Below are 21,570 nucleotides of genomic sequence, written 5' to 3' on the forward strand. Positions count from 1 at the left end.
TTCCCTACAGTACGCGATAATTCATAAACCTTTCCGGTCGGACTAAGTACTGAATCAACAGCAGTAGGTCATGCCTATTGGTCTTGAAATGAAGAATTAAGAGCTCCTTCATCTGAATTTCATTCTCGGGCAATGCTTTAAAGAGAGAAAAAGGCAATTGATCCTATATGCAAGCGTTAAAAAGTAAGCTTTACACAATTCCTCGACAGGCTCTTCTACCGAAAATGACTAACTTTAGGTCTTTTACCATAGATTGTTGAAAAATGGAAATTTTATTGGAAAACATGTAAATCAGGTGATATTTTTTTCTTTTTGTGATTATGTTCCTGGAAATCAGTATTTTAGTACATTTAGAATAATTACATTTATGTCAAAAGGTCATTTCATAGTGTTGGTGGAGACTGGAGAGTGTATCTAGATATTTTCATTTGTAGGTTCAGCTATATTGGCTGCAACATCCTTTCGGGTCATCTTACTATTGAGAAAAATGACCTTTTTAAGATTTCCTTGTGTATAAATTTTATTAGTCCGCATGCTGTGTCATGGCTTTTATATATGTTTTCAGAATGCGTTCTCTCTGCAACTTTTGTCCTAATTATTTGAGAGAATTTTTGGATATTTTTTTAGATCATTTATAAGAAAGAGTTGTGATTTTTAAGGCGGTTTTTTTTTTAATGCCCATAAATGACACTTAGACATTTCTTTCTTGTAATAAAAGCTTGTAGGTTCAACACTTCAACATCATTTGGTTCAGATAATCGAGGTTTGAGATAACTGCAATTCATTTTTTTTTTTAAGTGAACATATAAGATTATTGAAAATTTTACTCAATATCCCTCAGTATTTTACGTTTACTCCACAAATGCAAGGAAATAATATTTTTGTTCTCGTATAAATCTTAAAATTTGTAAAAAAAATTTTAATTTTTTTTTCTCTAAGTTTTCCGGTAGAGAAGTTATATTTTAGAAAATTTTTTTAAAAAAGTAATTAAATTTTAGACATTTTTTTTCATGTTTTCAAGAAAAGAAGTTATTTTTTTAAAAAAAATGGTGTGCCGGAAAGTTTGTGAATAAATTTTTTAGTATACACCAAATTTAAAAAAAAAAAAAAAATAGTATCAGAAAACTTAAAAAAAGTTCCTACACTTTCTGTACCAAAAATTTTAAATTTTTAAAGTTTTTTGATAAATTTTAATTTGAATGGATAAAATAGTAAAAAAAATTAAAAAAAGTATTCTGACATTTTTAAAAATTTATGGAGGTATAGGTACAAATGTGTGATTCAGAGTAAATTTTTTAAGATTATTTAGTCTCTCTTGGCACACGAAGAGCCAATCCCACTATTTAGGCCCATAAAAATAAAGAGATCCAGACGTTGCTACTCTATATTCTTCAGTAAATCTCGTATTGGGCTTAAATACACTCTCATTCATGTTCAAAAAGTGTATAAACGAATTATTGATTTGAAGAACAATAAAAGTGAATTGATTGATTAATTATACGCTGTGATGTAGAATAAATAATAATGCTGCTGATTCATATTTAACAATTTGCACTTTTATGTGCAGTCGTTTGTGCGATGAACAAGATCACGACTATATAATTGAAAAGGTTACGTAGTATTATGTGTTAAAATAATTGCAATTAGTCCCCACTGAAGACATTGGGTTCGAATAATAATATAATAATTTTGCATCGAGCACCCAAACTTTATCATTAGTGTTTGGACAACTTCAATTTTGTTGCCTAAAAAAGACAAATCATGCCCATGATAAATCACTCCTATTTCATGGAACATACGGTATTGAACTTTTTATTTTATTTTATATGTATATGATGACACTTGGGGGGTTTTTTATTTAAAAATCCCTTTTTTTTTTTTTTAAATACCAATCTGTCATAGTTTTGAACAAAAATACCAGAATGCTCTACTTTTTGGCATCGGTAGCAGGTCGCATCTTGGGCCTGCGACTTCTTGAAAGGCCTTTTTTTTTTTTTGCAGAAGCAGGTCGCATCTTGGGCCTGCGAATTTCCGTTTTTTTTTTGCAGAAGCAGGTCGCATCCTGGGCCTGCGACTTCCTGAAAGGCCTGATTTTGTTCCTCAATACATGGTCGCATCCTGGGGATGCGACCTCCTACTACTACGTAATTTTTTTTTTTTTGATAATAATAATAATAATAATAATAATAATAGGTATAATAATAAAAATAATAATAATAATAATTTTAATAATAATAATTTTAATAATAATAATTTTAATAATAATAATAATTTTAAAACTAGGACAGATTGGTATTTAAAAAAAAAAAAAAGAGATTTTTAAATAAAAACCCCACACTTTGGAGGTTGGGTGCATCGCAACATTACTTTTTTTGCATGTTAAAATATTGAGTTTAATGAGCATGTGTATGCATCATCGGTGTAAATAGCGTAAATAAATAGTTTTACGCTGACAGTTAATATAAATTATTGAATATATAATTATTAATTGATAAAAATTACGATTATGTATTAGAATAATTAAATCATGATTGTTATTAATTGAGAATCTAAAATTTATTTACATTATTAGTGTATAGTTATTTTTTTAAAATTTTTATGAAAAATATTGATAAGTTAAAAATCCGAATATAAAAATATATTGAAAGTCTGTTAGAAGATGTAGATTCAATTTCTTAAAAATCAAAATTTTGTTTTATTTTCAATACAAAATCCTATTTTCTTTATTACTTAACAAATGTCTTTAAAGAATTTGACAGTGAGAATTAATATTTATCACACAAATAAAGAAATTGTGTATCTAATTAGGATAATTTGTCTTTAAGATTAAGCTTAAATGTACTTTGAGTCTTTTATTTTGATTTAAATGAATTTTCAATCCTTTTATTTTTAAAATCGATTTTTTTGCCCTTTATTAACTAATTCTTGTGATTTTTTTTATCTCCATTATTTTTTATGATGTGACACTCTCATTAACTTATTTTTGTTATTATTATTATTATTATTATTATTATTATTATTATTATTATATATAAATATATTTTAAAATATTAAAAGTTAACTTATTTAATTTTACTTATTAAATAAAACAAATAAATTAAAAAATAAAATATTTTTTGAAAATTATTTATTTTAGACAATAGTAATTTAAAACTTTAAATTTTTTAAATTTTTATTTATTTAATTTTTAATATATTTTTTTATTATTTTTAATATAAAATAAATAAAATTTTAAATATTTTAAATTATTGTTGGATAAAATAAAGAAATTTTAAATAATTTATTTAAAAATTTTATTTTATAAATAAAATAATTTTTTTTATATTTTAATATATAAATATTAAATTATATTATAAATGAAATAGATTTTAATAAATTTTATTTTTTAATATTTTAAAATATATAAATAAAATAAATTTATTTTTAATATTTTAATATATAAATAAAATTTATAACAAAAATAAATTAATAAGAGTGTCACATCATCAAATAGTTTGAAAAAAAAAATCTTTATAATTTGTTAATAGAAGATAAAAATTCGCTTTTTGAATTAAACAAACTAAAAATATATTTTATATAAAATAGGAGATCAAAAACTTAGTTTTAAAAATGAAATAATTAAAAATTTATTTTAAATAAAATAAAAAGATTAAAAATACATTTTAACTTTAAGAATATTAAAACCTATCATCTGATTCTATCTATCTAATCATTTATTCACTCATATCACTCAATTACTTCCTCTTCCTCGCTAAAGGATTTATTTATTTTTTTCTAGAAATGATTTGGTATCCATAAAAATAATGTGTGCATTCATAAGATAAAATTAATTCAAAATTATTATCGTAGAAATAATTTAATATGAAGTAATGATGTAACTTCAAATAATTTGTTGTGAATTGTTACCTAATTTGATTTTCCTAAGAATACCCCTTTTATGAAATGGTTGAATTAACTCACATGGATAGTTGCATTAAATAAAGGTTCACTTGGATAGTAAATAATTGTATTTTGCTTATATAAATCTATACAGTAAGGGTGAAAATTGGAAATTAGGTAATTAATGTATGATAACCAATATTTTAAAAATCGACTGAGACATGACTTGATTATATAAAAGAGTCATAAAATCACTAGTCAAACAGTATAATTATAGAGTGAATCACATGACTGAATCAGATTAAATCAGATAATTCATTCTTAAAACTCGACTTCTATAAAAATAAAAATAAAAAAATATAAAATTATATTTTGAACTAGAGGTATTTTAATATCATAAAAATTAATTGATGTAAGTGAGAGTTGGAAAAAAGCCTTGTAAAAATGATAAAATAAAGGCTATTTAATTTGCAATTCTTTTTTATTTCATTTTTTTATTTTAAGACAATCATTTTCATTTTAAAAATGCATTTATTTTTATTTTTTATTTTTATTATAATTTTTATTTTATTTGTTTTATTTTTACTTTTCTTTATATTTTTTTGTAAAATTTCTAGCATAAAAAAGTAAAGTTTGTGGGATTATTTAAATTAGTAGTTACTTCTAAAGTTCCTTTGATTATACTATGCATATAAGTTTGGAAAAGAACTGAACTTATAATTGGTTCTATTTGACAATGTCAAACCGTTAGTAAGCAACTAGCTTTTCAAAAGAATCTTACACGAGAGGACGAAGAAGTATATATTACAGTGACGCTAAAAATACATCATAACAATATCCTACTATTCAAGAAAAAGAAGGTCTACGCTAATGTGTGAATGAGTCAAAAAATAATAGTTATAAGAACAAAAAACTAAATAACTAACTATGAAACGAGGTAAGTGAATAGTTTAATTAATTCAAAATAAAAATTAAAAGACCCGATTTCAGTCTCAAATAAAAAAGAAATATAACATAATAAATAATTAATTGTTAATTTTAACTATTAAAAAAAACTAATTATTGAAAAAGAAGGTTTCATCAAATAATTACAAAAATTTCATTGATAGCTATTAGATAAAATTAATGACTCTTTTACACCAGAAAAGTGTCTTATATGCATAGTTGGCGCGGCCAAGTAGCAATTTGTTTAATTGATTAATGGGTCTATTAATTGGTGGTTTCTGACATGTGGATAACTATGTACAATTTCCACAAAACGAATAAAAGTAATGTTAATTAATTTAATGATACTACTAGTACATGTTTGTTTGAAAGACAATATATGTCTCTATGGCCTACTCCTAAAGCCATAAGACAAATCTTGTCCAGTCAAACTATAGAGTTGTGGTGTTAGTGTAGGTACAAAGCTGGTGGGTGGGGGTATGCATCATCATACTTTTCTTAATCCTGTTTTAAATAATGTTTGGCCCCGCACATGCCATTTCTTCTTATGTATGCATGTTAATTTTATCATGTTTCATTGTTTTGGATCTATGGAACAATTTGCAACTAATTAATTACATATAATCTTTTAAGTATTTCACATTTCTCCGGATGTTTCCATATATTGAGACCCTATCAGATGGTGACCCCGTGATTTTCTATATAATCTATCTGAATTAAAATATAAATATAATATTTTTGAAATTTGATGTCATTAGTATAAATATAGACCAATTACATTTTTTATAGAATATTTTAAATTATATTTTATTTCGAACAAAATATACGTTACTAGCGATAGTGATGCTCATACTTTATATTTGAATTTGAAAACTTGTATTGTTTCGTTACTATATAATATAATATTAATTGCATTAGTTTCTATTTAACTATTTTATAAGATAAATGTAATATTACGGTATTGTATTTGAATTGATTTTTATCATATTTATTATAGTTTTTTTTTCTTTCGTCTTAGTTAAACATGATGTTTGTTTTAATATGATGCACTATTTATTTTCTTGATTTAGTTTTTTCTTATTGAGTTTTTTAAATAAGATTTTTAATGAAGTAGTGTTGTTCATATATACTTGTTTCTTTGAGTTTTGGTCTAGTTCTTCAATTTTTATTTATTTAATGAATTTACTGTGGTGTTGTAAATGATATATACTATTTTTGAGGTGTCAACATAGTTGGAGGATTCTACCATGCACCCCCACATATAAATATGTCATCCCAATCAATGTAAAAATATAAATTTTATCCTTGTAATTATCTATAAAACTTTTAACTTTTTTAACTTCTCATTTTTGCATCATCTCTTTCAAAGTTCTGAAACAAAATTTCCAAAATATTCAATAGTTTTGAAATGACAATTTTCGAAAATTTCGAGCAATTTGAAACTTCCAAAATAGAAAATTCCATAACTTTTCAAAACTTTCGAAATAGGAAAATTTCAAAACTTTCTATATTTGGAAACTTTTTAGATTTATAAACTTTCGAAACTTCTCAGATTTGGAAACTTTTAAAACTTTTCAGATTTGGAAACTTTCGAAACTTTCCAAATTTTTAAAATATAAATCTTATTTTGAAAGTTTGGAAATTTTGAAATTTCCAAAACCATCAATTTTGAAATTTATTATAAATGATTAAAAGAATAAAATTATTTTTTAATATGTATTGGTATGACAAGTACTGCTGTAGGAGTGCATAGTAGAATACTCACATAGTTAAAATGTCAATTTTATCATGTGATTTATTTATATTCTAATTTTTTTATTTAAAAAAATTGAAATTATTGAATATGACTCATGTAATATCAAATTAGACAAGAAATGAACAAATGCAAGAATATAACAATTTTTGCCTTAATTTATTTATTTAATAAAAAAGAATTACAATTATCTATAAACAGAGACGTATTTACACTTTAATCAAATGTTTTGTTTCTTGATTGTAATTTTGATTTTCATATTCTTTTACTATTTGCGGTTCTAACAAAAGTAATTGTATGTAGTATATGCGCTATATATTATCTCAATGGAAATGGAAGTGGCTATCATATTCATACCTCTTAGATCAATTTTAGCTTAATTAGAAAGTTATTTAGGTGGTACTAATTTTTGGGGTATAGGTAAATGTTTTTCTACGCACACGTTTTCGAATCAAGGGAGTTAATTGCAAAAAGGGATGTCCAAGTTCAATGAATCATAACTGTGCCACTTTTTTGTTTTGAAAAATCATTGTGGCATGAATACTGATATTCCAGCTACCATATTGTCGATATATACACATTTAAAATCACTATGATTATTTCATGTGCTCATCAACAACAAAAAGACTATGATGATTTCATGTACAAGAAAAAAAAAATCACTATGATCGATCGATCCATAATATAACATCAGTGATCAATGATTAATTAATAGCTTGATGCTATTGATCCAACAACAACTTATAGGAGTTATTTATAATTAAATAAAAAGGAATATGTTGTATCTCTTAAAGGCATTGTCGATTAACTTTGCAACTCGTGAATGGTTATTCTTCCCTTTTATTGGTCAGTTATACATTTGTAATGCCTTTGTGATAAATTGTTTTGTGAGATATAACATTACTCTAAAAAATTATAATCGAGTCCACTATATATTACTGTGGAGATTGCGGATCTAAAAATAAATAAATAGATAAATTATGCAAACCGTGCATTCCATAATTTTGACAAATTAATATAGTTTCGACTTAACATATTTGAATGAAAAGCATGATGAAATGACGTTCAACTACTGTGGCACCAATCGAGTTGTCATATTATTATTTTTTACAAGGAGTTATCATGTTTTTGATCAATTGTTGTATTAAAAATAAATTTTCATTTTATTATGACAATAATTCAAAAATATGGCAAACATGTTATCAAAGATTAATTCAAACTAAAAGAAGACTGCCAACCATGAAAAGATAATATATGTATATATATAAGATAAGATAAAAATGTGATTATGTGATCATGAATCGAAAGGATTAGTCTTTGACTACTACTTAAGGATACTTGTGTTGGCTAAAATAGAACATTGTCTTATTAAATTTAATACACTTAAAAAAGATTTTTTTGTTGGTCCGTTTGTTACAAAGGACTGATTTTTAAATATTTTTTAGAATTCTATATGAAACTGAGGTTTACTTTAATTTTAATGAGTCTTCAAAATTAGTTTCACCAAAAAAAATTTGTAAAAAAAATAATTAATATTTCTTTATTTTATTTTATGAACACTTAATTAATGACAATATTGTGCAATTTTGTCACATAAACTTATTATGTAACCGCATTTTTTAAATAATTGTAAAATGTTTTATTCTTAATAGTTGTTTGATTTATGAAAGGATATTCCATTTCATATAATTTAAGAAACACGATGTAAACTAATTTTATATGTTTAATAAAAAATAATTATTAAATAGTTATTTTTAATAAGTGATTGTTAAATAAAGATAAATGATTTAAATTAATAATTTGAATTAAATAAAAATATAATATATTTTACATCGTCAATGTATAATCGTTGTACTCTAAATTTAATTATTTATTAATATTGAATCAATAATGATAATTTTTTCTTTAAAAAAAAAATCAAGTATTTTTAATTTATTTTAAACATTAAATATAAATCAAACCGTATGAAGTTAGTATATTGAGATTGTAATGTTGACAAGTAAGGAAATAAACAAAGAGCATGGGATTAGAAAACAAAAAAACATTTATAGAGTATGGGATCCACATTTGACATTGGCATGTGATAGTAGATATGCAACAGCTACTGCATCTACATTATTAATGGATACTTGAGACAGGTTAATACACGTGTTACTTGTAACAGAGGAAGAGGAGAATCGACAACGTATTTCATTCAAAACTTGAAAACGAATAATGAAATTATCTGACAGATATGACCTCTATATTATCAAAACCATTAGATGACACCAAATTGCCACTACTTTTTCAAATTAGAGGATTACAATGTAAAATTTAAATCACTTTTCAGTGTCACTTTTGTTTTGGGACTTGATTATTACTCTTAACAAATGGTAATTTTAGTTAAAAAAAAAAGTTTTGAGGTCAATATTACTACTTCATATCACTCTCAACAACTGATTATTACAAGTTTAAGGTAAATATTACTACACCTTATAATATTAAGAAAATTTTATATTAAATGCATGTTTTTTTTATTTTTTTAACTTTTACATTCCAAGACAGATCCATAGATCTAACAGATGATGGGCTAGAAATCTTTTTAAAATAAATATTATATAAAATTAAATAATAATTGATTTTTTTAATAATAAAATAATGTATCGTATATGATAGATTTTATTATGAGACCACTTTTATATATGGTTTATAGTAAATTCACTGATGAATATCTTACAAATATAAGTTAATAGTTTTATTGATTTTTGTGATTGAAATAATGATTTTATTAAAGTTATTTCGATAAAAATAAATAAAATAAATATGTTATTTAAAATTAAATATATTAATTGACGTCAATCAGATTATCGTATCAGTTATAAAGATTTGAAAAATCGTGTATATTTGATTTCACTTTTAGAGGTGACAAAATCAATTATAAACATATAAAATTTATTTTAACGTGTTTAAGAGTATAAATAATTTTACTTCTAAAATAATTATAACTTAAAGATATAATTTATAGTTTTTAAGTCAAAACATAATTTTTATACTTAAATTTATTGTTCATTTTACTTCTATCTAAATATATATAAATTTAAATTATTTTACATTCAACTCTCTTTTAATAAAAATTAATTTTAATGATTAGCAAGCAGTTGTTTTTTGTTAAAAAAAAAAAAACTATACACTTGTTGTAAAGCCAGTTGCAATATTGTGACGCAGAGTGATTTAACCGTCAATAACGACAATGATACGTCGTACTTGAAACTCGAAACGCTGTACACAGGAAAACCACATGATCATTGTCCTGGTTATTGGTTATTCTCGGATCCTCCAACACCAACACTCAATTGCATCTATTCAACCAAAAAACAAATATAACTCAATTACATGCTGGTTTATTACTATTGACTGATATCACAATTGATTCAGATTAATATTTCCTAATTCAAAATCAAATAATTCTAACCAAAAATCTACACAATAATTACTATAATGATGGATATTTTATTTTCACTTAATGGTTGGTTTCAATAATTACTACAATTATGGAGATTTGATATTCACTTAATGGTTGGTCTTACATATCAAGTAGGGTTTAGGAGCTTACTTACGACACAATTATGATAAAAAAAAAAGTACTACTTGATACTTGCCATTGTCCTTAATTGTATTTTTAAGGCATAAACATTAAAATTAGTTTTGAATCGCAAACAAACCGCTTAAAATCAGAATTTTCTAGTTATATATCGTACGATCACACAAGTTAAATATAAAACAAATATATTATTTTAAGATTGAATTTGATCACTCTCAAGTAAATCTTATCTTCCCAAATGAAAGTATTGAATAAAAAATAGACAATTTGTATACTATATTTACACACACAGATACAAACATAACAAAATACAAATCTTACGAAACCTACATGTTAAACTAGTGATGTCTATAGCCTAAAAATTAAAAAAACAAAAAAAATGATCTAAAGAAATTACTTTGTTAGAAGTCAAAAAAACATTGGTCAATTTACAATTCCACCTATGAGCAGCTAGAAACAAAAAGAGGGGCCCATGCCAGCATATGCAACAGTAATAGCAAACAGAAAATAGCAATGGCTATCCATTCCATCTATAATTGTATTATAGTAATAAGTATATCCATCTCAAATGATGATAATATATATAATGTACGGCTCAGATTATGTTTACAAAAACAAAACCCATAACAAACATAACGTGATAATTATTCGCTGCTTTATAACTTCAACTTTCTTCTCTTCTCTTCTCTTCTATCGTCGTGAATCTTCACGTTGTTAGTTACTTCCTTCAAGAGAGAGAGAGGAAAAGCTCTATAAGAAAGAATCATCAGTGACTAGATTACTAGAGAGTGTGTGAAAGTACGTACCTACTTGACTTGTTTCTTTTCTCTGTCTTTCACTTTTCTTAGATTTTCACTTTTGTTTCTTTTCGAACCAAAAAACACTACTCATCTTCATGTTATATACTTTCTGATTCTCAATTCTTAATTCACAACCTTTTTGGTTTTTTTTTTCTATTTAAATTTTTTGTGTAAAACATGGTGAAAATGCATGCACAGAATTTAAATTTAAAGTTGTCATAGCTTAGAGAGATTTTCTGAGTTATAATATTTTAAATATGAATAAGAAAGTTTTCAAATTCCAACGCTGCAGATTGCATTTTAAATAGCAATTAATCCAGATCCGGAATTTCGGTGGAGAATTCAATTAGCTGATTAATTTTTTCCTTGAGATTTTCTTCTGTTGATATAGAATGTTTTTGTGAAGGTGAATTGGTGAATAGTGAAGATGAATAACTCAGTTTCAGAGAACAGTTTTATAATTGAAAGTGATGAAGAAGATGAGAAAGATTTTAACAAAGGTGATGATGGAAATGATTCTGATTCTTCAAATTCCTCAAATGAAAACCCTCCACAGAGGAAACTCAGTTCTTACAACCCTTCATGGCCTCAGAGTTACAGGTAGGTTAATAATTCCATTTTCTATTGCACTAGTTTGTATGTGTGTGTGTGTGTGTGTCACTTTACGTGCCTTTTTGTTTGTTTTTGTTTCTGCAAGTGTAAAGGGAATCCTTGTAATGGAATTTCTAGAGAGAATGGTTAATTGTCCTTTTTCTTCACTTTCTAATATAGTCCTAGGAAAGTGGTTTTACTTTTTTGTGTGGATGTGAAATTCCTTTATCAACTTTTTTCATTAGTTTCAATTAATAGTGACACTATGATTTTAGATTTTGTTAAAGTTGAAAGTCTAACTTTTGTCAAAATCACAGTGGTAGACGTGATTTCTTTTTGGGGTTTGACATGGTCAAGACTCAAGAAGTTAAGTCAAAAAGTTGAAAATTTTGATCAATTTGATTTTTTTGTCTGAACCCTATGGGTTCCGGTAATCCATAGTTCAATCCGAAGGTAGTAAGTAAAGTCTGTCAATAATTGTTTGAATCAGGGTTTAAACTCGGGTACTCTTAGAAGGATTCGTTTGAGTTAGTGAACAAAGGTCAATGTCTTTTCAGTTAAGTGCATCAACTGAATACTTATGCTGTGCTTTTGTTATTGATATTTCAGGCAATCTATTGATCTATACAGTAGTGTACCATCACCAAACATTGGATTTCTAGGAACTTCTTCATTTTCAAAATTAAGCAGTTCCTTCCTTTCCACGTCTCTAACAAGGAGGTACACTCCTGAAGCACTTCCTTCAGTTACAAAACCTCTGATACAACCAACAGAAGAAGAGCAGCAACAAAGACACAGCTCCCACGCCTTGCTTCTCCCTCCTAGAAAGTCTTCTTTGCTAAAGAAAGATTCCAAGGTTTCTCATGAAGTTCCTTCTCGCCACTGCACTTTCGGACAGGCTGTCCTTAATGGTAAGTAATTGAACCTTTTGTTTATCTTTACCATAATTAAGAATAATCTGTATGTGAAAACTTGAGATATGTTTATTTGAGAACATGTGCATCTTTTCTTTGGCCTTAACTATCCTATTCTTGGAGGAAAGGGGCCCTGGTAATCAAAAGTTCGATTGGGAGATAAGTAAAGATTGTTTCAGCAGCGATGTTTGAATTCGAGTACCCTTGAATCCTGATAGATTTGTTCTTAACTTGTGTATTTATGTCGATATACTAGACAACTATGACATGCCGAAAACCATAAACCATGCACTCAAAAAATCATCAACTGTATATGCCTTGTTCTTATTTTGGATTTTGCAGGCATAAATGTTCTTTGTGGAGTAGGAATCCTTTCTACCCCTTATGCTGCTAAAGAAGGTGGATGGGCTGGACTTTCCATTTTGTTCATTTTTGGAATTATTTCCTTTTATACCGGGTTGCTCTTGCGTTCCTGCTTGGACAGTGAACCTGGCCTTGAAACATACCCTGACATTGGCCAAGCTGCTTTTGGCACCGCTGGACGTATTGCCATTTCGGTAAGTCTTCATACTCATCTATACTCATACTCGTCAGCCTCAGACGTTACACTATGTCTAATTTCTTTTCTAAGATTTCTCCTTTTTTTGTGTGGATGCAGATAATATTGTACGTCGAATTATATGTAAGTACTTTTGTCTTCACTCAAGTAGTATTCCATTTAGAGTCTCATTCATTGTCATTTGAAAATTAATATAATAATTATGATGAAATGACTAATTTTTCAGATACCTTAGACCATAAGTTTTGTTCATTAGAACTCTATGCTGTCATGCAGATACTTACAGTCAGTTCTTTAAGTTTTTTCTTATTTATTTTGTATCAATTACTTTGCCTATTAAATATTCCTTCATGCAGGGATGTTGCATTGAATATATTATTTTGGAAGGAGACAACTTGGCTTCCTTGTTTCCAAATGCATACTTAAATTTAGGTGGAATTGAATTGAATCCACAAACACTGTTTGCTGTGATTGCCACATTGGCTGTTCTTCCTACAGTTTGGCTCCGTGACCTTAGAGTTCTTAGTTACATCTCAGGTTACACTTTTTTTTTTGTCCATGTAATGATTAGTTTTCCATTCTCTGATAAAAGTTTGTCCTGTATTCACATATTGCTATAAGTATTGTCAAATAGCAGCTATAACGATGTTGTAGTGCTAGAGCATAGGAGAATTTGAAAGAGAAAAAAACTATTGTTTCTCTATACGCTATTTAATATAAAGTGTTATCAAATAGAGGCTATAGCAACACTATAGCAATGTAGTATACCGCGATTTGAACAAATAGCTATTTTCTGAAATCTGCATGCAATTGACAAGCTTATTATAACCATGTGTTTACCGTGTTTGCACTTATTATAACCATTTGTTTACCATGTTTGTTTGTTATAGCTGGTGGAGTTATTGCATCAGTTTTAGTGATTCTGTGCTTGTTCTGGATCGGCGTAGACGACGTTGGCTTTCAACGTTCAGGAACAACAGTCAATCTTGCAACTCTTCCTGTTGCTATTGGTCTTTATGGTTACTGTTATTCTGGACATGCTGTGTTCCCAAACATTTATACATCCATGGCAAAGCCAAATCAATTCCCTGCAGTACTTGTAGCATGGTAAACAACCTATAAATTGTAGCCATAATTCATGATTCTGCAGCTTCTAATCCTTTTCAAAAGATATTAGATATCCTCAAGTCTTGTACAAATTGCAATTAACAAGTTAAAAATGTTACATTTCTGAGGACTAATTCTGTTTCTGAATCTATCTAATACAAAGTATGATTTTTCTTATAGTTTTGGAATTTGTTCCTTACTATATGCTGGAGGTGCTATTATGGGATACAAAATGTTTGGCGAAGATACCCTCTCTCAATTTACTCTTAACCTGCCTCAAGACTTGGTTGCAACAAAGATTGCTGTCTGGACTACGGTATACGCATCCTACATTCTATTGCTGATATTTTCTTAGTAGATTATACACCTATCAACCATATAAATTGCTAACATTATTGTTTGCTACTTTTATTTTTGCAGGTGGTTAATCCATTTACCAAATATCCTTTTCTATGTGAATGATATGTGCATGCATATATATGTGCATGCATATAGATGGAAAAAAAATATTATTCATTATAAAGAATGATTTTGTTTCAACATTGCATTTACCAACTTTTTTTCTATAAAAGATGTGAATATTCAATTCATTTAAACATCCTCCTAATTAACAAGCACTTCAAGTTGGAATACTTGAACTGGATTATATTTCATGTCATTTCTCTTGCATTCTCTGCATAGAGTATTCTTACACAATGAAGAAGATGAAAGATGGTTTTTCTTAACTAGTAGAATCACGTATGCATTGACTATATCTCCAGTGGCAATGAGTCTAGAAGAGTTGATACCATCAAACCATGCCAAGTCTTACCTATTTTCCATTTTCATCAGAACAGGCCTTGTATTTTCTACCTTGGTTATTGGTCTCTCAGTTCCCTTTTTCGGTTAGTCTTTCTATTTTATGCAGACAAAGAAATATGATTAGCATAATCAATAGCTTTACTTTCTTAATCAATCAATATAGTTGTACTATGTTGTAGCAATAACATGTCTAATTATTCTTTGCAGGTTTGGTGATGTCCTTGATTGGATCTTTACTTACAATGCTTGTAGTAAGTTCTCTTCACCTTTTCTGTAATTGCTTCTAAAGTTAATCACCATAGCATTTTATTAATCAACATCAACCTTGTTGAACAGACTTTGATATTACCGTGTGTTTGTTACCTAAGAATCTTGCGGGGAAAAGTTACGCGATTACAGGTATGACACTTTGACTAATACACCCTTTGATAATCTTCATAGACAAACTATATGCTAGAAGAAATTTCATCAGATATTTTTGTCATAGTACTAATTAATTAATTTTAAAAACTACTTGTATAGTTATGATGAAATATAGTGTAACTTATACTGTTATTTCATATGTCTACAGACAGGACTTTGCATTACAGTTATTATAGTAGGTGTTGTGTGTTCTTCAGTCGGAACGTACTCAGCGCTTGCCGAGATTGTTAAGAGTTTGAGTGGATGAAGTTTTGTGGCGTAATTCATGGAAGATGAGATATGTTTGCTAGTAGTATCTACCCTTTTCAATGTTCTATCTGTTTTGATTACATATCCCATTTTTGAGTCAATTTTTTTTTGCTTGTTGTGGCTTTCTCATTCTGTTACTATTATTTGTTGTTGTCATATCATAGAAAGTTTTGCTCAGGTTTGAAGTGTTGGCAATGTTCAATTGGTAATATAGATTGTGGAGAGATGCCTTTTATGAGTTTGTAAGAAGCGTTTGAATGAAATTGTTAGAGATTTTTCTTTTAGTTGAAAATGTCTAGTTCATATCTTGATAAAGTGTCTCCATGACCATACCAACAATATGGTACTCACCAAAAGTTTTCCAAAATGATATGGTACAAACGCAAATACACATTGGATGATAATGACATCTCGGTAGTATTTGCATACAAGACAGCATGGTTCGGTCGTTAGCTATGTAACATCGACACTATATCGACACTATAGACATGTATCTTCGATATCTGTTGTTGTCCGACACTATTATATTACATGTTAAAGAATTATAAATATTAATAATCTGCATGATTATTATTATTGTTAATATTATTATATCATAAAATCAAATGAGTTAATTTGTGTATTTCTCTGGTTTGCTCAAGTGATTTTCATATGCAATTTCTACGAACTAGTTGATGCAACTTTAAGGATCAAATACTTTGCTTGAAATTTTTCCATCTTCATAAAAAGTAATTTCCCACACATATTTTTGCCTTTGCTACTAAGGCAAGACATGAGTTGTAGTTTGCGCTTCGGTTTAAATTAATTTTGAGATAAAAGTTCATTGATCTAAAAGATTAAAATAGTATGTTCTTCCAAAAACATAATCCAATTCAATTAAGTGTAGTTTACATTGAATCGACTCATTTGATTTTTACCTACAAATAATTATATTTTTATATTATGTCAACTAACAAACTACACGTTAAATAATTATATTTTTATATTATGCTAAGGCATGAGTTGTAGTTTGCGCTTCGGTTTAAATTATTTTTGAGATAAAAGTTCATTGATCTAAAAGATTAAAATAGTATCTTCTTCCAAAAACATAATCCAATTCAATTAAGTGTGGTTTACATTGAATCGACTGATCTGATTTTTACCTACAAAGAATTATATTTTTATATTATGTCAACTAACAAACTACACGTTAAATAACATCACTATATATAATACATTTAAAATTAATATTAAAAAATTAATATACAAAATAATAAGTATCAATAAAAAATAAAAAACAAACAAATAATTTATCAATATGAGAATAGATCTAAGAATCCAACTTCATAGAAAATGAAGGGTGCATGAGTAAAGCGGTGTTATTAGTAAATGCGGACAAGAGACCCAGATAAAAGGCCCATTAAAAGACAAAGCCCAATTTCCAGACCCACGACATCTATCTGCAAAATCACTTTTCAGGAAATTCTTCTATTTCTGATTCGGAACAGAAAACCAACGATTTTTAGCTTCCTCAAAACGGTAACTTATATTGCTCTTTTTGTTTATTGTAAATCTCTTTCTGCAAGATTATCTAATATAAAATATAATAAAACAAAATCTTGATTTATTTATTTATATTTCTTATTAATTATTATTATTTTTACGTGAATTATGGTGAAATGTGCAAAAAAATTGTGTTGATTTGCGCGTTATTCGTTGAAAGTGATTGTTATCATGTCTTTTCTCGATAACGGGTTTCTCTATCTCCGTTTCAGATAGGATCGGATTTTGTGTTTTGTCTTATTCATGTGAAGGTTCCTTTTCAGCTGTAGAGGGAGTCTCTCAGGTATGATTTTTATTATTATTTTACATTGTAATTGGAATTTCTGCATTGATTTATACTCTTTGGGTTAAATATAGAAAAACAATAGTGAAGATTGTGTTTTTGATGTAATTATGTTGCCCTTGTGTCTGTAATTTAACTCAATTTTAGGTGGATTTTTAGGTTTTGGATTATTAAATAGTGAAAGAGAATGAATCGTGATCATTGTTTTTTTTTTTTAATGTTTTGTTTGGTTTCACGAAGACAAGAAAGTGGATTGATGTGTTAGCTTTTTTATATTTCCAAAAAATAGAAAATTGTTTTTTTTTTTCTGAGGAAAAAATGGTTTTTTGTTTGTTTAACTTTAATGGGGTATTTTTTATGGCATTCATAGGTGACTTCTAGTTTGGAGTTGGAGAATGGCAAATGGGAGTAATGTGGATGCTCAAACTTTGGAGGAGAGTTTGCAGCATTTGCCAAATAGGACTATTGAAGACACCTTGCAGAGTGAGCTGGGAAGGATACTGCAAGAGCAGCGTAATCAGCAGTATACCAATCGAGATCGTGGTTATGATATTTATAGGAGTGGAAGTGCACCTCCAACAGTGGAGGGATCATTAAGTGCTTATGGTAGTCTGAGGAACTCTGATTTCAGAGGGAATAATAGTGTGAGGAGTAATAATAATGGATTTCTGACTGAAGATGAGATTCGATCACATCCGGCCTATCTTTCGTATTATTATTCACATGAGAGCATTAATCCCAGGTTGCCGCCACCATTGTTGTCAAAAGAAGATTGGCGTGTTGCACAAAGGTTTCAAGTTGGCGGGTCTTCTTCAATTGAGGGATTTGGAGACTGGAGGAAGAATGCGACCCCGAATGGCGATAGTTCATCACTATTTTCAATGCAACCAGGATTTTCAGTACAGCAGGCAGAAAATGATTTGATGGAACTGAGGAAAGCCAGTGGACGGAATCTCTCTAGGCAGAGTTCAACTCAGCTACTCGATAGACATATGGATGGTTTGGCAAGAATGTCAGGAACTGGTCTTGGTGGGAGGAGGACGTGTTTTTCTGACATTCTGCAGGTAATTCGTTTATCCTGATTGCTTCTGTTATTATCTGGATTTCAAACATATACTTTGATCTCCAATAATAATCATAACCATCCAATAAGATGAAAAAAAGTTTTTTCACTTTCATATTTTAACAAATTAATTGACAGAGCATGTCCTATTAATTTCTTGTCTGTCCTGTTCTATCATTGTCATTTTATTACAGTTATAGCTGAAGTTAACGTTTTAGCAGGATGGACTTGATCAACCTGCTTTGTCTAGCAATATGTCACGTCCAGCAAGTCACAATGCATTTGGTGATATAAGGGACTCAACTGGCATTGTTGGTCGCGAGTCCTTGGAAGGGTTGCGTTCATCAGCCTCTACCCCAGGTTTGATTGGACTTCAAAACCATGGTGTAAATGTTTCTCACAGTTTTTCATCTGCTGTGGGTTCTTCTCTGTCAAGGTCGACGACTCCTGAATCACATGTTATTGGGAGACCAGTTGGATCTGCTGTTCCTCTAATGGGTAGCAATGTGTTCTCTGCTGAGAAAAGTGGTATTGGCATGGGTAACCACAATGGTCACACTTCCAATATGACCGATCTTTCTGAGATGGTGTCCTCTTTATCAGGGTTAAATTTATCAGGTGCTAGACGTGCAGAGCAAGATAGTCTTTTGAAATCTAAGATGCAGTTGGAAGTTGATAGTCATGCTAATGTTCTGTTAAGCACGCCGAACAATGTTAATTTACCCAAACATAACGAGCTTGCAACAGACCTTAACACATTTAGTTTGAACGAGCGAGTCAATCTACTGAAAAAAACTGCTTCTTTTGCTAGTCTCCGTTCAAATGTGCATTCTTCTGGAAATATAACAAGTTTGCCAAGTATAGACTTCACTAGCCAAGTTCCTGGTGCATATCCTGCAAACACAAAATTGAATAATATGTACAATAATCATATTGAGACAGGTCTCTCTCTCTTTCTGTGTGTGTGAGTAAGTGTGCATGCACACATGTGTGTTTGTGTGTGTAAATGTGTTTTTGAGTGGAATTAATTTAAGCTCAATAAAGTTTAGTGTTGTTGTTAGATCTAACTGTTCAATTATTCGATTCCAGCTTTGAGGGGTCGCAGAGATGGACAAAATTTAGATGCTCTAGGAAATCAAGTTGGTTCTGAATTCAATTCCACAACTATGGATCCACGCATCATCCAATGTTTGCAGCAAAGTTCTGGTTACTCCATGCATGGAATGAGTAGTTCTGGTGATCCATTTCAAATGAGAAATTTCTCTGATGCTTCACATGGAGACTTAGAGGGACTTCAGAAAGCATATCTCGAGACACTTCTTAGTCAACAAAAGCAACAGTATGAGCTCCCACTGCTGAGCAAATCTGGGCTTCTTAATCAAGGTTTCTTTGGGAGTCAGCCATATGGTCTTGTAATGCCACATCCAGGAAAGCAGATAGCCAATTCCTCGCTTCCTTCTCTTGGATCTGGAAATCCACTGTTTGATAATGAACGTTTATCTCGCATAAATACTATGGTGAGAAGTTCAATGGGAGGTTCTGGCAGCACATGGCATGCTGATATTGCCAATAACATGGAGACCAGGTTTGCTTCATCCTTGCTGGATGAATTCAAGAACAACAAAGCCAAACCATTTGAACTTTCAGATATTACAGATCATGTAGTACAGTTCAGGTATGAATTTGCACCTCCACTGTTGTTTCTAGTGGCATGGTTCTGGAAGTCTGAATTTATAATCTGTGCTATAATGCAGTACTGATCAGTACGGTAGCCGCTTTATTCAGCAGAAATTAGAAACAGCTCCTGTAGAAGAGAAGACCAAGATATTTCCTGAGATTGTTCCTCATGCTCGTGCTTTGATGACTGATGTCTTTGGCAATTATGTCATACAGAAAGTATAATTAGCTTTTATTACTGAATGCTGAGTAGCATTATAAATGTGCTCTTTTTATTTGGTTAGTTAGAATTTCACACTTGACAATATTGCAATATTACAGTTTTTTGAGCACGGTACAGATAGTCAAAGAAAGGAATTGGCCAGTCAACTTACAGGTCATGTTTTACCTCTTAGTCTGCAAATGTATGGTTGCAGAGTGATTCAGAAGGTGCATTTCAAGCCTTATATTCTCATATAGTTCCCTATTCATCACCTCATGCCTGACTTTTAAAATCTGGTATCTTCAATTTTTGTTGGTCCTGTTTTTCCTTGTCAACTCTCAGTGCTTCTGTTTCTAAAGAAAGGTGACCTCTTTTTTGCATATCAAAAATGATTTTTTGGTTCAGCTCTTTTTAAACTGATGCATGTTTACTCAAATACTAAAGTAAATAATGGAATACTTGAGATATTCTTGTGTTTTGCTTTACACTCTCTGCAGTACTGAAGTTTGTTTTGATTTCATAGTGGTATCCATCAAACTTATAAGGTTTAGTAATCCTTAGATCTGTAGACATTAGATATGATTGATTTAGTTCTTATTTGGTTTGCGGTAATATTGTTAAGTAGTGAAACTGAAATGAGTGCATTATTTTAATTTTTTGCTGAATTTATTGACAGGCCTTGGAGGTGGTTGATGTTGATCAGCAGAGTCAAATGGTGTCGGAGCTCAGTGGTGCAATAATGAAATGTGTACGTGACCAAAATGGAAACCATGTTATTCAGAAGTGTATAGAGTGTGTCCCTCAAGATAGAATTCAGTTTATCGTCTCATCTTTTTATGGGCAAGTTGTTGCGCTTTCTACCCACCCTTATGGGTGCAGAGTTATTCAGGTTAGACCATTTGTTTTGAGGCAGTATGAGCTTTATTTCTTTTAGCATGTTATTTGATAATTAACAGTTTACATGGATGCTAACAGAGGGTTCTAGAACATTGTGATGATCTAAGTACCCAAGAAATTATCATGGAAGAAATCATGCAAGCTGTCTGCACTTTAGCACAGGATCAATATGGAAATTATGTCATTCAGGTATATAACATTTTGTTATATGCGTTTATTTTACATAAACGACAGCAGCGATAGTAATGTTCATTAGCACTTCGATTTGTGTTTTATGCTATGACAAATGTGCACTTACATTCCTG

General features: G+C 29.2%; 3 protein-coding genes across 6 annotated transcripts in view; all 3 read left to right on the forward strand.

Moving 5' to 3' along the window:
- LOC101505431 (probable protein S-acyltransferase 15) overlaps positions 1 to 502 on the forward strand; it is a 4,791-nt gene extending 4,289 nt beyond the window's left edge. Inside the window, 1 exon segment of the mRNA XM_004496185.4 lies at positions 1 to 502. Within this exon segment, the coding sequence (XP_004496242.3) occupies positions 1 to 27 (27 nt within the window). The 3' untranslated portion in view covers positions 28 to 502.
- Positions 503 to 10,761: 10,259 nt separating this feature from the next.
- LOC101505766 (amino acid transporter AVT1C-like) lies at positions 10,762 to 15,885 on the forward strand. The gene is made up of 13 exons (XM_012714609.3): positions 10,762 to 10,955; positions 11,364 to 11,557; positions 12,158 to 12,459; positions 12,805 to 13,019; positions 13,121 to 13,144; positions 13,378 to 13,558; positions 13,912 to 14,128; positions 14,309 to 14,444; positions 14,549 to 14,568; positions 14,867 to 15,012; positions 15,137 to 15,180; positions 15,266 to 15,328; positions 15,501 to 15,885. The coding sequence occupies exons 2-13, from the start codon at positions 11,385 to 11,387 to the stop codon at positions 15,597 to 15,599; spliced, it is 1,620 nt and encodes a 539-aa protein (XP_012570063.1). The 5' UTR covers positions 10,762 to 10,955; positions 11,364 to 11,384; the 3' UTR covers positions 15,600 to 15,885.
- Positions 15,886 to 16,984: 1,099 nt separating this feature from the next.
- LOC101506083 (pumilio homolog 4) overlaps positions 16,985 to 21,570 on the forward strand; it is a 7,115-nt gene continuing 2,529 nt past the window's right edge. The window contains exons 1-9 of one of the 4 annotated variants that reach the window (XM_004496187.4): positions 16,985 to 17,119; positions 17,356 to 17,426; positions 17,797 to 18,490; positions 18,708 to 19,431; positions 19,579 to 20,164; positions 20,244 to 20,385; positions 20,488 to 20,595; positions 21,045 to 21,257; positions 21,344 to 21,454. In XM_004496187.4, coding sequence (XP_004496244.1) covers positions 17,822 to 18,490; positions 18,708 to 19,431; positions 19,579 to 20,164; positions 20,244 to 20,385; positions 20,488 to 20,595; positions 21,045 to 21,257; positions 21,344 to 21,454 — 2,553 coding nt within the window. In that variant the 5' untranslated portion in view covers positions 16,985 to 17,119; positions 17,356 to 17,426; positions 17,797 to 17,821. The remainder of the gene's footprint in view (positions 17,120 to 17,355; positions 17,427 to 17,796; positions 18,491 to 18,707; positions 19,432 to 19,578; positions 20,165 to 20,243; positions 20,386 to 20,487; positions 20,596 to 21,044; positions 21,258 to 21,343; positions 21,455 to 21,570) is intronic. The other 3 variants (XM_004496188.4, XM_004496189.4, XM_004496190.4) reach the window with 3 other exon arrangements.

This window comes from Cicer arietinum, chromosome 4 (assembly GCF_000331145.2).
Source record: "Cicer arietinum cultivar CDC Frontier isolate Library 1 chromosome 4, Cicar.CDCFrontier_v2.0, whole genome shotgun sequence".
NCBI lineage: Eukaryota > Viridiplantae > Streptophyta > Magnoliopsida > Fabales > Fabaceae > Cicer > Cicer arietinum.

What these genes read in the sequence shown, in the direction of transcription:
- LOC101505766 (XM_012714609.3), top strand. Translation starts at nt 11,385, where the DNA reads ATGAATAACTCAGTTTCAGAGAACAGTTTTATAATTGAAAGTGATGAA. An exon ending in GTGGTTAATCCATTTACCAA is followed by an intron (nt 14,569 to 14,866) that starts ATATCCTTTTCT and finishes TAGTAGAATCAC; the next exon opens with GTATGCATTGACTATATCTC. An exon ending in CTTTACTTACAATGCTTGTA is followed by an intron (nt 15,181 to 15,265) that starts GTAAGTTCTCTT and finishes CTTGTTGAACAG; the next exon opens with ACTTTGATATTACCGTGTGT.